Genomic DNA, 16,033 nt, shown 5'->3' on the forward strand with positions numbered 1-16,033 from the left:
ACTCCTAACACTAGGCCTAAACTCAACCTTAACCCTAATCCTAGGCCTAACCCTAACCCTAACACTAAACCTAGGCTTAATCCTAACCCTAATTCTAAACCTAACACTAATGCTAACCCTAACCTTATCCCTAACAATAATACTAACACTAACCCTAGGCCTAACCCTAACATTAAACCTAATCCTAAAGCTAACCTTAACTCTAACCCTAGGCCTAACAATAACCCTAACCCTAACATTAACCCAAACTCTAACACTAACCCTAACCCTAGGCCTACCCCTAACCCTAATACTAGGCCTAAACATTACCCTAACCCTAATTCTAACCCTAACACTTGGGCTAACCCTAAGCCTAGGCCAAATTCTAACCCTAACCCATGGCCTAAACCTAACACTCATCCTAAGCCTAGGCCTAAACCTAACCCTAACCTTAAACCTAACCCTAACCCTAGGTATAACCCTAACCCTCACCCTAATCCTAAACCTAATCTTAAACCTAGGTCTAACCCTAATGCTAACTCTAAGCCTAAATCTGGCCTACACCTGACACTAACCCTAATGCTAACCCTAGACGTAAACTTAATGCTAACCCTAGGCCTAACCCTAACCCTAACTCTAACTCTAACCATAGGCATAACCCTAACCCTACCTCTCACCATAACCCTAACTCTAATCCTATCCGTAGGCCTCAACCTAACCATAACCCTACCCCTAACGCTGAACCTGGCCTAAACCTGATACTAACCCTAAACTTAAACCTAACCCTAGGCCTAACCCTAAACTTAAACCTAACCCTAGGCCTAAACCTAACCCTAACATTAACCCTAACCCTAAACCTAAACCTAACCCAAAACCTAGGCCTACCCCTAAAACTAACAATAACCCTAACCCTAGGTCTAACCCTAACCCTTTGATGACTTTCTTTCCTACAGGCCCATTTGTAATTAACCTGGATCCCTGTCTAAAATGACAATGGGTTGGAGGCTCTATCTGTTATGGACTAAGGAGGAAAGCTGCCAGGAAGAATGGCAAGGAGCCAAAAATGAGAGGCGTTCCCTAAGGAGAAGCGGCTGCAGCCCGAGGAAACAGGGTGTGATACCAAAAGAGGAGAAGTGAGCCACACACACACACACACACACACACACACACACACACACAAAGAGGAGGATGTGGCCCCCGAGAAGAAGGAGCTCCTTCTTGAAGAATTTGACTTTCCAGAACTTGTCATCCCCTTTCTCAAAATCCTTCCTTGACAAGCTGTTTCCAGAGTCTCTGGGTAGGGCAAACAGCACACTCCACTGCTGACGGAAAGGCTGGAGGTTCGAGTTCCCCCAGACACCTCAAAAGGAAGAGCTGGGCATCGACTTCCAGGACAATAATCCGCCACTGAGAATCCTAGATGATGCACAGTTGACTGTGACATGCTTGGGGTCACCACGGAGCAGAATGGACTAGGTGGACGGCAACTGGTTTCCTTAATATCTCCTCTGACTTCCTAGGCTATCAAAGCAGGCGCCCCTGAGGCTGGCCCTTCCCACCACTCCTGTCCCAGCACCTTGAGCATACCCACCGCCCACTCCCCAAACCGGGCTATTTCTGGTATGGGGATGATGCCAATGCTTTCGCTTGCCCGCTTGCTGCTGCTCTCCAACTTCCCCCCACCTCCGAACGGACAGTGTCCTAGTCTCCCGCCAGGAATCAGTCTTGGTTGAATGGGCGCAGAGAGAAGCAGCGTTGTTCTTGTGAAGGAAATCACTTCGGCTTGTGCACACTGCTCTGTGGTCTGTTTTAAAACACCCACGGACTACCGGCCCAAGAAACACGTTTACTCTTCTGAGATTTTCATCAGAGCTGGCAATTCAATTTTCTTGATTCTCTTATTGTCATCAAGAAAGAAATCATGAGTTTTTAGTGTATTTCCAGTTCATAAGATTAAGCTAGAACTTCCCCACTGACAAACTGCCGTTCCATTACTATTGGTGTCCCAAGATGTGAATCCCTCAGCCTGAAGCCCAAAGCCGAATACCTCCCCACATGAGGCGCTTCTCCAGGTGAACCAATTCAGTGCAGGGTGTCCTTTCCTAAATGGGTCATAACATGAAGCCTTTGGAAATAAAAAAGTATTGAGTGTCTCCAAGGTAATGGTTAACTGTGTGTCACTTGTGGCTTCAGGGCATGTGACAAATCCTAGCCGGTTAGAAAGAAAGGTGGTTTTGATGTGTTATATTCTGTGGTTCAATGTTTCACTTAAGATAGCCCACTGCCATCGAGTAGGTCTAGATTCCCCTTCTGTCGTTAGTCTGGAATATCTTTTTGTTGTTGGGAAAATTGATTTAGGTTCAAAATAATATTCGATTCATCAAAAGTTTAGAATGACATGTGTTATCACATTCTTCTGTTCTCTAGGTACACCACAGAGTTAAACTTTTCGATTAACTGAAAAAGAGCCCTGGTGTCATCATGGTTACAAAGTGGACTACTAACCACGAGGTCAGCAGTTCAAAACCACCAGCCGCTCCCCAGGAGACAGCTTATGATCTCTACTCCTGGAAAGAGTTACAGTCTCAGAAACTCACAGAGGTGATTCTACCTTGTCTTCGAGGGTCACTGCGAGTTGGCATGGACTGGATGGCAGTGAGTTTGGGTTTGGGGTTATGAACTGAGAAGTCAGCAGTTCAAATCCACCCAGGCACACCTGAGAAGAAAGATCAGGTACGTGTCTCAAAGAGCCACAATCTTGAAAGCCCGAGGAAGTACAGTCAGAAACAACTCGTTGGCAACCGATTTGGTTTGGGACCATTTTTATTATGTGCCAGGTGGAAGGTCTGAATAATGAGGGAGGCAAGTGGCCAGAGGGGAAACAAGGAAGGGGGACAGAGGTCCTGGAGTGGTGCATCTAGCGTAACAAATCTTCCATGGGGGCAAATTACAAGTCACCCTTTAGGGAAAGTGGGAGTGGGAAGAGTGGCAGGGTCTAGGGCGGTTGGACTCAGACTGCTACGGGGTCCAGTCGTGGCTCAGATGGCCACGCTGTTTTCCACCAGACTGGGCCGCAGGTACTCGTAGGGCATGTCCAGCTTTGCGTTCCGGATCTCGATGTCCTTATCCAGCACAGCCAGCTCTTCCCTGAGCTTCGCCAGCACAGCCTTGGCCTCGGCACCGGAGAAATACTCCTCCTTGTGCTGGCCCACAGCCACCTGTCAAGGAGAGAGAAGGTCAGCCGAGAACCCGATACCTCCCAGCTTGGGGTGCCCACACCTCCCACAGTGCACCTCTGCCCAGAGGCCCAGCCACCCGACTCTCACCATCACGGGCTGACGTCTGCCCAGTTGCCACGTGATGGACATCTGAAGAGAAGCCTGGTGGAAGTTGGGCAGCGTCGCCATCACGGTCTCCAGCGTCGCGTCCTTGGTGGTGGGTGGGGGCAGTCTCATTGTGCAGGGTGTGTTGGGAACCCAAGTGTACCAGTCCAGCTAAGGAGGGGTTAATGGTCTAGAGTCAAAGTTTATCAAGCATGAAAAGGCCGTTACAGAGCCTCTTGCCCCACTCCAGGCCTCAAATTCTCAGCTGTTCCCCTATGGTCCATACCTGACCCAGGTGGATGGAAGAATGCTGGCCAGTGCAGGTGAAGATACACATGGTGATGAAGTGGCAAGCCTGCTCCCGAGTCTGTAAGGAGGTGGGAAACCCTGCAAGAGGCCAGGATGAGGTGAAGTAAACGCTGGGATACCAAGAATAGAAACAGAACTCAGAAATACAAGACAGGGGCGAAACAGGAGGAGCGTGTAGAGGGGTCAAGATTCTCAGTAAGTATTGTGGGGACTGACAGAATAGAGTAGGGCAGTGGTTCTCAAGCTTCCTAATGCTGAGACACTTTAATACAATTCCTCATATTGCGGTGACCCCCAACCATTAAATTATTTTCATTGCTACTTCTTAACTAATTTTCTACTATTACGAATTGGGCAACCCCCGTGAAAGGGTTGTTCGACCCCCAAAGGGGTCATGACCCACAGGTTGAGAACCACTGGAGTAGGGTAAGGGCCATGGGGGAGGGCTCTGGGAAACAGCCACCCAAACCTCCAATGGTGAGTTGGAGCTGGCTCTCCTGGCTCAAGAGAGCAGACTTTGTTCAATCTGCCCGAGTTTAGCACACTGATAGATTTCACATTGGTAGTTTAAAGTGAACCAAGGTGAGAATATTTACATCCTGGAAATGTTCGAATGCTACAAATTCAAGCATTTTTCTTTTTCTGGAGAGTCTGTTATTAAACCAGGGTTTAAAGGCAGGGGGGGGGGTATTCTGGGTACATGGGATAGAGACAGATCGCCAGATGAGAGGGTGAAGATTCGAAGAAAACCTTTGGAAGCTTTTGTGGAGAGTAGAAATGCTTCTGGAAGCTTCTCTAGAAGTAGAGAGGATTCTGGAGGAGGTGCTAGGGAGCAGGGTCCCAGCCTCAGGTCATGAGCTCATCTCACCTCGGTCCTGGGCCCCTCGCAGCCCAATTTCAGTGATCTCTCGACACCAGGTCTGTAGCTCAAGGTCGTCTTTCACAGCCACATCTGTCTTATAGTGGAGACTCACGATGCCCTCCACATACCTGCCAGCCGAGGGTCCAAGGAGAGGGAGCTGAAGCTGGTGGAAAGCCCAGGCCCTCCGCTCCTTGCCTACGTAGCCCGGTGAATGCTCCCTGGCCCAAGACACAGACCATCTGTTCTCCCAGCCTTCTCCACCCCAACCCACCAGCCTCACCGAGATATGATGTTCCAGAGCCGCAGTGCGTCTTGGGCATAGTAGCAAGAGTCGACTCCCAGGAGCCCCCGGTCAGCCAGGTCATCAGGGGGACAAAATGATCTGTAGGTTAGGAATGATCCAGCTCTCTGGAGCAACTGCACGTGGCCTCCTCCACCTGTGCTCACCACCTGAGGAGGCAGGATGTGCAAGGTCAGTGACTTGGTGGGCAGGAGGGAGAAGGAACCCCAGCATTACCATTTCTCTCGCCATACCTGATCAAAAACTCCGAAGTCAGAGACCAGCCCAGTCCTAGCCCGGAGGTTAATTTCCATGGTGTACCGCAGGTGGGGCAGCATAAGCTAGAGAGAGGCGGGGGGTGGGGGGTGGATATGGGGGGGGGGGGTAACGTCAGAGAGTCCTGAGGACCCTGCAGGAAAGAAGGCTGCAGTAACAAAGGCTCCCATCCTTCAGGGAAAAGACATCCTCTCAAGATTCACACCGAGAGTTTACGATCGACTGGCATATCCTAATCAGTCCCACGAACCAATGATTGGCTGCTTCCTGATCATTGCGAAGTGGCGTTTCCCCCTTTTTATTGGAAGCTGCTCAAAGGGTAGCTCAGTGTTTTCCAAACCCTGCTTTTCATGATCACTCCCCTGAATGGGAGAAGCCGTTAAGAAGACACATGGCTGCTCACGGGAAGGACCTTGAAGCTCGCCACTGGGAACCGTGTGGAGCATGGTCCCACTGGGACATACATGGGGTCACCATTAGTTACAGTCGGCTCAAGGGCAAGTGGTTGATGGCAGTTTTTTATACACTTTTTTACTAATTACCCTTCCCACCATGAAATTTTAATACCACACATTTTGTACGTGCTGAACACTGTCTATACGGATGTGCATGTGTGTTCTAAACAAGTCTCTTTGCTTTAGAAATATAAAGAGAAAGACTTTTTGTGCCTTCTACCAAGAATCGTTTTGATCAGAAAATGATATCACCCTGTTGAGAATACGTAGGCTGTCCCCTGCCGATACCCCTCCTCTCGCTTGCGTCTACCCTTCAGTCACTTCTCTTGCCTTCTTTCTGTTCTTCACACCTGTCCAGGCACTCAGGATCTTTACATTAGCTGTCCCCTCTGCCTGACCTACTGGGCCCCTGGATCAGCTCATGGCTGGCTCTTTGTGATCTCTAGCTCGGTGTCATCTCGTCGAAGGAGTGAGACCACACGATCTACATTCACCATCCAGCTGCTCCCCGGCATTATCACCCTGTTTTAATTCTCTGCACCGAGCTGGTCTCGACTGAGAAGTTATAGGCTGTCCTCATTGGCCCGCTGCATTGATCATGCTAAAGAATGGGGCTCTGCCTGCCTTAATGGATGATTCCTTAGGTCTCATTATACCAAATCAGACGACTGCTGTTAGCCTGGGTTTCTCAACTTGGCCTAGGTGGTTCTAGAACACTTCAAAGACTGGCTTGGAAATAGCATGTACTGTCTGTTCAGGGCGAGGAATCCCCTTGCTCTCTCATGTGTGTCAGAGAAGAACTGTGCTCTCGGTTCCGCAATGGCTGCTTTGTCGGGGGTAGATCACCAGTTCTTTCTTCAGAGGCACCTGTAGGTAGACTCAAATCTCCAACCCCCCAGTTAACAGCAAACGCTTTAACTGCTTGTACCACCCAGGGATTTCCATATACCCTGTGCTTGCAACATGAAAAAGAGGAACACTTTCTTTTTTCACCCTGTCCCTCAAGAAACACGATCAGCTCCTTGGAAAGTGCTATTGCTCTGTTGAGAAGGCAGGCAGCCCTGCTCTCATGCCTTACTGTCCTATCTTCCCCTACTTGCCTCTCCCTGCCCCACCCGGGCCCCAGCCCCAGGCCCAGCCCCAGGGAGCTGCCCAGAGAGGGTGCCTCCAGAGGTGGAAGGCATCCTGGGGCAGAGAAAGGACAGACAGGAGAGCCGGGGAGGAGGTGGTTGGTACCTTGAAGATAGGATGGACCGATGGCAGGCACCTCATGGTGGCCACAGCAAACACCTCAGCCATCAAGTGTCCCCTCAGAAGATGTGACTGCAGCTCATGAAGCTGGAAGTCCGCGCTCCGGACCCAGCATTTGGCCAGGAGCCAGACCATTGGGGGGTCTGTGGGCAGGAAGAGTGGTGGATGGGGAGATCCTGTGCTTGGCAGCTGGAGCTGGAGCCCAAGAAAAAGTATCAGAAAGGCAGGAATGAGTGCGGTCCCAACAGGTTCCTCTGACTTGCGGGTTCCACCTCTCCCTTCTACCTCCAAGGCTGCTTACCTTCTTACCCTCACCCTACCCCCACCTACAGCGACTCCCTATGTGGGTCCCTTGCCATCCATTCAGGGTGCTGACATTGCCCTTGTCTCTGCCCTCGGCCTTCTGAGAAGCAGTTCTTCTCCTGACTCCACTTCCTCTTCCTCTTGTCCCTTCTGTGTGGATAAGATCCAAACCATCCCACACATTTTTTAGGGTCTTATAGCTTGCTTGCTTGCTTTCTTTTCCTTTTTTTTTTTTAGTGTTTTATATCATTTTATTAGGGGCTCATACAACTCATATCACAATCCACACATACATCAATTGTGTAAAGCACATTTGTACATTCATTGCCCTCCATACCACACATTTTTTTTTCAGAAATCCCAGCCTCTGATTTTTAGCATCACCTCTCTGCAGTCTCCAGCTCTCAGCTGTCTGCTGGATATTAATAATTGGTTGGTCCCTATTACCTCAATACTGGCAAGACGGAAACACACCTCAGTGTCTCTCTCTCTTCCTCTGTGTCCTATTTTTGCTTCCTCCATGCCTGGCTCCTCCTTTTCATGTCCCCCATGAATCCAGGTAAATTCAATCACTCCTGCCACCACTGTCTCCATCTAAGCCCCATCTCACCTCTGTCTGGGGCAGTTACTGGAACATCCTCCCCAGATTCCTGTATCTGGTATCTTCCTTGTCCAGAGCATTCTGAACAGGAATGTGCCCAAAGCAACTTTGGCAATGGCCTTCACCGGCTTCCCTTGTCCACTGTGGTCCATCCGCCACAGTGTGGCCACCTCTCGCCCCACGATCGTCCCCGCTAATCCACTTCAGCTGTCCACTGGGACCTTCCTGACTGACCACCTTCAGTATTGTCTCAGTGCCTCAACCCAGTCCATCTTCTCCTGGTGAGGGCCGGTCACTCCCTCTCCTTCCTGCTTAGTCCTGATCTGCCCCAAGTTTCTTTCATAATCACCTCCTCTCTGTGATCCTTCCCTGATTGTCCTCAGAGACTTCCTCCATGCCAGCAGGTTATTCAGCCTTGTCTAGTCTAGCTCTCCAGCTCAGCTGCAAAGCCCTGAGAGTGGAAGTCTTGGTCCACTTCATCCCTTGATTCCTCCCCCACTCCAGAGCACTGTGTGCTTGCACAGAGTGGATTTGGGGTTGAAGAGCTGTGTTAAGAGGCCCAAGCTCTGGAGACCACAGTCCTGGATGCCCTCACCTGGATGACCATGGGCAAGAGTTTCCCATCAGGCTGCAGCTTCAGCATCACCAGAGGAGCTGCCAGGTAATGCTGGCTACACAGAATAACATTGGCCTTGATCCCATCCAGCAGGGAGAAGTCAGCTTCAAACAGGGTGTGTCCCTGGATGGAGGGGAGAAGAGGGTAAGGGCTGTCATGGAAATTAGACATCTTCTTCCCACTGATTTCCAGAAGAAATAAAAAGGGACTAGCTTGTCTCCATCCCCTGTGTTGTATCAAGCAATTGATCGGGTGCTTATTACCTCACATAGCTTTGTCTGTGCTTGAAGTTAACCAGTTTTACAGAAGAGAAAACGGGTGGTCAGAGAGGTTGGGTATTTTGCCTGATCTTACAAGTAGCAAAGCCAGGATTCAAAGCAATGTGCGCTACATCATAACCCCACTTGAATTGTTTCAACAGTCCTATGTTGACTCTTGATAACCCCATCCCTGACTTTATTCCCTTATTCCAAGATCCACACCATCCCTGAATCCGTAACACCACGGTCTTATTACTTTTGTTCATTTTGCCCCTGTCTCCTGTCAGACACCCTGTCAGAGCACAGCATCCCTCTAAGGCTGTGTGGCTGTTCTCCAGAGGGGAGGAAGGGCATGCTGCTGCACTTCCCGATGTGCAGGATCCGACCCTAAGCAGCACTGTTGATGTTGGCCCACCTCGTTTCATCCTTTCATCTTTCCTGGCCTTGTTTCTTGAATGTCCCTACCTGGAGTTCTGTCTCCAGCTGGGTCTTTAGCTCCTCCATCCCTGGGGGAAACACTAAGCGGCTGGGAAGCTCATTGGAACGTCTGATCAGCATGGGGTTGGCACCATTGAAGAACTGGTACCCAAATAAAGCATCTTCCCTCCAGGAATCCCGAACTTGTTCTGGAGATAGAAATTATTGAGCAAGCTAGTGGGTTCTGAGCTCCTGGTTCTTCCAACTCCCCCTTGAACCATCCCCATATCCATAGGACCCCAACCCACTTCAAAGGCCCAGGTCTCTGGTCCCCAATCCCAACTATTTCAATTCCCCTGGAATGGGTAGGATCTGGGGGTAGAGGGTTTGGGGAGAAGTCGAGAGAGGGTACTCACTAGCCAGCTTGCTCTGATCACACCAGAAAATTCTATTGAAGTCATCCAGATTCTTCCAGCAAGTCAGAACATTTAAAGAGTCTTTAACAGCTAGTTCTGCCAGCCTTGGGAGAACAGAGACAACTAATTTACAACTTTATCTTAGAAGCAAACATGGCAATCGCAGGTATCTACCTCTGCCTGGCCCAGCCCATCAGTCAGGGTAGATGAGGACACCTCCCTCTCATTCAGCCCCCTCTCACCCTTTGGCCAGCGAAGCCTCAAAGTCAATTCTCTTGTCTTCTAGGAATCTCTCATCTTCAGGCAGGTCACACAATTTGGTCCCAACCATATTAAGGACGAGGCCATCCTTCCAGTTGCCCCACCTGTGGGAGCAGAGGGGGGCATGAAGTCTGGCCTAGGTGCTCAGGAAGGGTCAGGAGGAGTGCGGGTCTGGGAGGAGGACTGACCGGTACAGCTTCCTTCTCTCCTCCAGCTCCTCCTCCCTGTGCTTCTTGTACAGGCCTTGAGGGTCATCCACCACCGTGCGACCTGGAGGGGGCAGGATATGGCACGGAGGCTTCCCCTGAGAGCCTCTCCCACCCCAGCCTGCCCTCTGGTTGGGCCCTGCCCCCAGCCCCCTTTTCTCCGCTCCCACCTTCCTCCAGCCCCACACCCGCTCTCACCAGTGCCCTCGGGCAGGCTCAGGACTCCATCGCCCTTCACCCAGCGGTAACAGGGGAACCTGAACTCAACCCCGCTGCTCGCGGGGTCCTGCACGGAGATCCAGTTGCAAAACCAGGCGTCGTCCTGAAGGAGGCGCCGTTTGCGCAGTTTCACGAAGAGCAGAGGCCCCAGGTACTCGGACACGTCCACTTTGAACACATCCTCCTAGAGGCGTCGGAAGGGGTGCGGGGTGAGCCGAACCCAGAGGAAGGGCGTCTGGGTCTGGTCCTGGTCTCCCTGGACACCCTTCAGCTAAGGTTCTGGGAAGGAGCCCCAACGGAATCCAGAAAGAGATAGGGCGCGCAGTGAGCCAGGGGAGTCCCAGGTTCCAGGTGCAGCAGGGAAGCGGGAGGGCGGGGGATACCAGAGGGGGATTCCCTCCTTTCCGCCGTCTTTCTCCGCTGGGGACACGGACTTGCGGACTTGCGCTGTGCGAGACAAGAAGCCGGCGCGGCGCCCTGAGCGCGCGCACGGTGGAGACGCGCTGCGGCCCGAGCGATGACACCCGAGAGACGCCCGGCACCCAGCCGACCCAAGCCGCGCGGCCTGGGGCAGGCTGCCGGGAAGACGTGCCGATCAGGTGGGAGCCACGAAGCGAGTGAGAGTGGGGACAGGGCGGGCAGCGGCACGGGCAGCGGGAGAGGAGCGAGCAGCCGCGCAGGGAGAGGCGGGCAGAGCCGGGGGCGCGGAGACAATCTCCGAGGAGAAGTCGGGGCTTTGGATTCGGGCCGGAGGACTCGCGGGTTTTAAGTAGCCAGGTGCCTAGGGCGGGACTCGCCGGGGGTGGGTTTCCCGGCTGCAGACCGTGCAGAGGTTCTGAAGTGGGGAGGTCCCTGGCGAGGGAGCAGTCAGAGCACGGCTGCGGCTGCGGAGAGGCCCCCAGAGGTCGAGCTGCCCGCCCGCACTCCGGGTCAGAACGAGACGGAGAGATAGGGGACACCAGGCGGACGGCCAGGTGTGGGACCTCACTGGGTTGGAAAAACTGGAGGTGAGACCCCCCGGGATGGCCTGGAGGGGAAGATCCTCCTTTAGGGTAAATGCCCTTGAAATGTTCTTGGGGCAGACACTGAATCTGGGGACCTGGAAGTTGGAACCGGACAGGCGATGGGAATGGGGGATCCGGGAAGCGACAAGGTGGCAGGTGCGAAAGGCCACCACCTGGCAGAACGTGAAGCAAGAGGAAGTCAACCCCACTGCCCTTGAGTCGCTGCCAACTCAGGGTGAGCCTGCTGTGGGGCAGAGCAGACCCACTCCCAAGGGTTTCCGGGACTGTGGGTCTCTAACAGAGCCTTCTTTCTCCAGCCCGAGCAGCTGCGGGCTTGGAACCGTCTACCTGGCGGTCGGCAGCCAGCCGCTTAACCCGCTGTGCCACTAGAGCTCCTTGGAGAGGCGAAAGATCCGAAAATGGAGAGGGTCCCGCTGTTCTGAGGCTTCCCCTGTGATGAAGCCCACACTCCATATTCAGGTGGGACCAGGTGTGAGCGCCCGCCTTCAGGAGTCAGCAGCACTTGGACTTGGTGGAGCGAGGAGCGCTCCAGAGTGTTCGCTGGATTCCTAAGGGCCAGGCGACGGCCGCCCTCCTTCCGAGCCCCTGTCACCCTCTCCGAACCTGTCCTGGACGCCACCCGCCCCGCCAGGCCGGTGCTCACCTTGCCCCGCATCGGCCGCAGGCGAGTCCCGATGGCCGCCTCCCCGTGCTGGCCCACCAGCCACAGTTGGACCTGATTGAGGGAGCCCGCGGAGAGCGAGTCCCCAGTGGACACGCGGATGCGGTAGACACCCATCTTGCCCAAGGCTGTACCTTGCTGTCTCTGGGGGAAGACTGCCAGAGGTAAATAAGTGGGTCCAAGTGCCCGCCCCCTCAGAAACCTTGAGGAAGTAGGTAATAGGCCTCCAGCCAAGGGGGTGAGGGTGGGGGGGGGGCACGAGAGGGCACGCCCTGAGTTGTCATCGCCCCAAGGCCCCAAGCTCATCTCCAAGCCCAAGAGTGTAAGGTCATCAATTCGGAACCACCTGCCACTCCTCAGGAGAGAGACCGGGCTTTATAGTCCCGGAAACTCACAGGGGCAGCTCTACCCTGTCCTATAGGATGATTCTTGGGTGGCATCCACTGGTTTTTGAGTAGCATGGCCCACCAAGACAAGGTTCTGGTCCTCTTGTGATAAGCAGCAGCCCAAGCCAGCAAGGAGCCCCGTGCAGCCGGCCTGGGTTAGGGCTGCACTGGGCGCCCCCCCCACCTCACCCCACCCCCCATGGAGAAATGGGAGCCTGTTTACTTACACTCTCAGAAACCCTAGTGAACCCTTCTAGCATTCGGAAGGCAAAAGGCACTGCCAACTACCAACAAAAAGTATTTTAATACATAAGAGAGACAATGGGAGGATTTCTTTAGTTTTCAGTAAGAAGAGCATTACTCTCTATGAGGATCTACGTTTCCTCTAAGTGCACATTTGTCTCTAATGTTCAGATATGCACTTATTTCCATTCATAAATATGAAAGGGGAAAAACAAGGAATTGTTTGCGAGCCAAATGATCCTGGAAAAACTAGGAATTGTTCCAAGAACAAGATGGATTGATCTGCCCGTTTGGTTACATCTGACCATCAGGTGGAAACAGTCCAAGTGTTGAACAGCTGCCTACACACAGGCCATGACCTGGGAAGAGGGGGTCCTACAATGATGAATGAGTCAAACACCCAAAGGAGGAGCAGCACTAAAATGGATCACATTAGAAGGCCCTGGGTAGAGTGGGAGAAAAATGTGGAAGAGAACTCAAATCCACGTAAGAGGTCAGGCTTCCTGGCCGGATAGAGACTGGTAGAAGCCCCAAGACGAGGGCATTGTCGCGAGGCCTCGGGTCTGGAAGTGAACTCACTCTTGTGTGAAAACCATCAACCATTTAAGAATAAAAGGGCAGCGTTTCCTTGAGGAGAAAGTTCAGAGGGTCTCAGAACGAGGTGGAATGGAAACAGAAAACACAAGCAATCGGATAAGAAATGGCTCATTGAGGGGATTACAAGTGGATTTGTGAAAACAAAATATGTATGAATTGTTGAATATAAAATTGAGTGTCTGCTCTGTTTTGTAGACCTTCAGCCAATTCACAATAAAAAAAATTTAGGAGATAATGGAGGAAGTTCTTTAATTTTTTTTTAAGGAGCACTCCTGTAAAACACAGTCCTATTCTCCCAGGAGATGCAGTCGCGAGATTCCTTCTGAATCACAGCTGTTGCTATTTGCTGTCCAGTCAGCTCAGCCTCGTGGCAGCTCTGTATAGCAGAAAGACACATGGTCCTGTGCCATGTCCGTGATGTTTTAGGTTTGAGCCCATGGCTGCAGCAGGGTGTCAGTGCAGCTCATGAAGGGGTTCCACCCTTGTTTTCAGTGACCCTCTCTGCTTGAACAAACAGGGAGTCATTTTCCAGGACCTGGTCTTTCCTGGTGGAGAAACATGTCCAATGCAAGCAAGATGTAGTCTCACAATCCTCCCTTCTAAGGAACATTGAAACGGATTTGTTCATACCTCTGAAAGGCCCTAGTGCAGTGGTTCTCAACCTTCCTAATGCCTCAGCCCTTTAATACAGTTCCTCATGTTGTGGTCACCCTGTATGTGGGCGTATCTGCATGTGGGTGGACCCAACTGGAGACAGAGAGGAGCGGTGTCTCAGTTCCTAAGACCATCAGAAATATGGTCTTAGGCCACCCCTGTGAAAGGGCTGTTTGACCCCCAAAGGTGTGTATTCCCTAGTGTGTATTCCATCCAAATGCATTAATTCTGTCTTTTTCTATTTTCTTTTTCATGGCCCAGCTTTTGCAGGAAAATGGGTCTTTACAAAGCCATGACTTGGGCCCAGCACACCTTCATCTTGACGGTGTGCTGATAGTAATGCATTGGTTTTATAATATTGACAGAGTACGTCAATAGCGCATCATGGTAGACGAAGGGATTCCATAACTTTGACCAAATGAAATCAAAGGAGTAAACCATTTCAGGGAATGTGCTCACATTTCAAAACCTTTTATGCTTCCACATCTGAATGCTCTAAGTCTCCTTGAGGAGGCGTGAGAGGAAGGATGAGCAGGTGGAGCCCAGGAGATGGTTAGGGCAATGCAACTACTCTGTGTGATTCTGTAACGGCGAACACATACCATCCAGCAGTGGTCAAAATGCAGAAGACTATGCTGTACAGCACAAAAAGTCAGCCCTGACGCAAATGCCATCGTGATAAATAGAGCAAAGTTTAAATGCTAAGGATTTTATCTTGCTTGGATTCATAACCAATGCTCATGGAAGCCGCAGTCAAGAAATCAAACGACACATAGCATTGGGTACATCTGCTGCACAAGATCCTTTGATATGGTGAGGAGCAAACATGTCACTCTGAGAACTAAGGTGGGCCTGACCCAAGCCAGGGTATGTTCAGTCATTTCATATGCAGGTGAAAGTTGGACACCGTATAAGGAAGACCAATGAAGAATGAATGCATTTGAGTTACAATACTGGCAAAGAATATTGAAAGTACCAGGGACTGCCAAAACAGCAAACAGGTCTGTCGTGCAAGAAGTACCATCAGAATGCTCTTAGAAGAAAAGATGGGTTCTGTGTTAGTCGGGGTTCTCTAGAGAAACAAAACCAGGACACTTATGGTGATAGAGAGATAGAGAGATAGATAGATAGATATAGCACAAAAGAATATAACAGCTAATTAGTCCACACAGCAATACAGAGGGCTCAGTTCAACTCACTTCCGTGGAACAGTTAATATAAGTCCTTCAACTCACAAGGGCTGTCAGGTCCAAGGTCAAGGAAGTAGACAGCTGAGTCTTCCCTCTAGCAATACAGGCAGAGCCCCCAAGTAGCAAACAGCAGGGTGGGTCACCAACAGTCAGCAGCTCAGGAGCTTGGCAAAGCAGGCCCGGAGGGCATATTGATCTCAAGCACTGCATGATGACAGGATCCACCAGCCTCAAGCTCAAGCAGTGTACACTCAAACAGTGTGGTGAAGCAGGTCTCCAAGGAACCTCAAGCTCTAGCAACATGAGCCATGGGTTGGCTGTCCCACAGGTAGTGTAGCTCACAAGTTGAGGCAGAGAACTAGCTAAAGCAGCCGCAAGCTGGTCAGATCGCCAGAGAGCAGAAATTGTGACCTAATTAATCCCACATGCTCCTATTGGCCAGGTTGGCACAATAAACCTACTTATCACAAGGCCAAACATAAGAGCAATTGTGAGGATGGTGCAGGACCAGGCATTAGTTCATTCTGTGGTACATAGGGTCACTATGAGGTGGGACTGCCTTGATGGCACCTAACAACAACAGCCCAAACTAAGAGGACAGTTGCAATTCAGTGGGAGGGTTCTTACCTTCCATGAGAGAGAACTTGATTCAAGTCCTGGTGAATGCACCTCATGTACAGCCAACATCCATCAGTCAGTACCAGGTTTCAGTGGAATATCCAGACTAAGACAACATGGGAAGAAAAGACTGTTGGTCTATTTCCAAGTAAAATGGTTATGGTCCGAATGGTCTGATCCTGTTCTGCATGAGATTACTGGGTCAGGGTCAATTCAATGACAGCTAACAATAGAAATTATGGACCTTAGTTAATAGCAATATAGCAATCTTGGTTCTTCCATTGTAACAAATGTTCCACCGGAATGCAAATGTGAATAAAAGAAAATGTTTGCAAGGAGGAGCAGGTATAGAACTTTCTTGTACTTCTGCAAAATGTTCCTGTAAACCTATAACTGCTCTAGAAAATAGTCTATTGCATTTAAAAGTCTTACTGGGGTAGCAGGAAGTTTTCATGGGAAAAGACAGTTCTTTGGGATTTGCTACAACCTCAGAGACCCTTCCAAGAATCGATTCTCTGGGTAGGTAGATTCTAGCACCCCAGTGGATCTGCTGCACAGGGACAGTATGTGACAATTTCAGTAGCAAAAAAAAAAATCAGATATTACTTTAGCAAAAAAGTGGTTA

At 51.0% G+C, this 16,033-nt stretch overlaps 1 protein-coding gene across 1 annotated transcript; it reads right to left on the minus strand.

Annotated features, from left to right (window-relative positions):
- Positions 1-3,017: 3,017 nt before the first annotated feature.
- Positions 3,018-11,837, minus strand: ALOX15 (arachidonate 15-lipoxygenase). Its single transcript, XM_075559179.1, has 14 exons — positions 11,703-11,837; positions 10,014-10,218; positions 9,798-9,879; positions 9,591-9,713; positions 9,349-9,452; positions 8,981-9,141; positions 8,235-8,378; positions 6,721-6,930; positions 5,008-5,094; positions 4,754-4,923; positions 4,480-4,601; positions 3,589-3,689; positions 3,306-3,473; positions 3,018-3,197 (listed from the first exon to the last, which is right to left on the minus strand). Exons 1-14 carry the CDS (start codon positions 11,835-11,837, stop codon positions 3,018-3,020), a joined length of 1,992 nt encoding a protein of 663 aa, XP_075415294.1.
- Between the last annotated feature and the right edge of the window lie 4,196 nt (positions 11,838-16,033).

This window comes from Tenrec ecaudatus, chromosome 10 (genome assembly GCF_050624435.1).
Source record: "Tenrec ecaudatus isolate mTenEca1 chromosome 10, mTenEca1.hap1, whole genome shotgun sequence".
Classification (NCBI taxonomy): domain Eukaryota; kingdom Metazoa; phylum Chordata; class Mammalia; order Afrosoricida; family Tenrecidae; genus Tenrec; species Tenrec ecaudatus.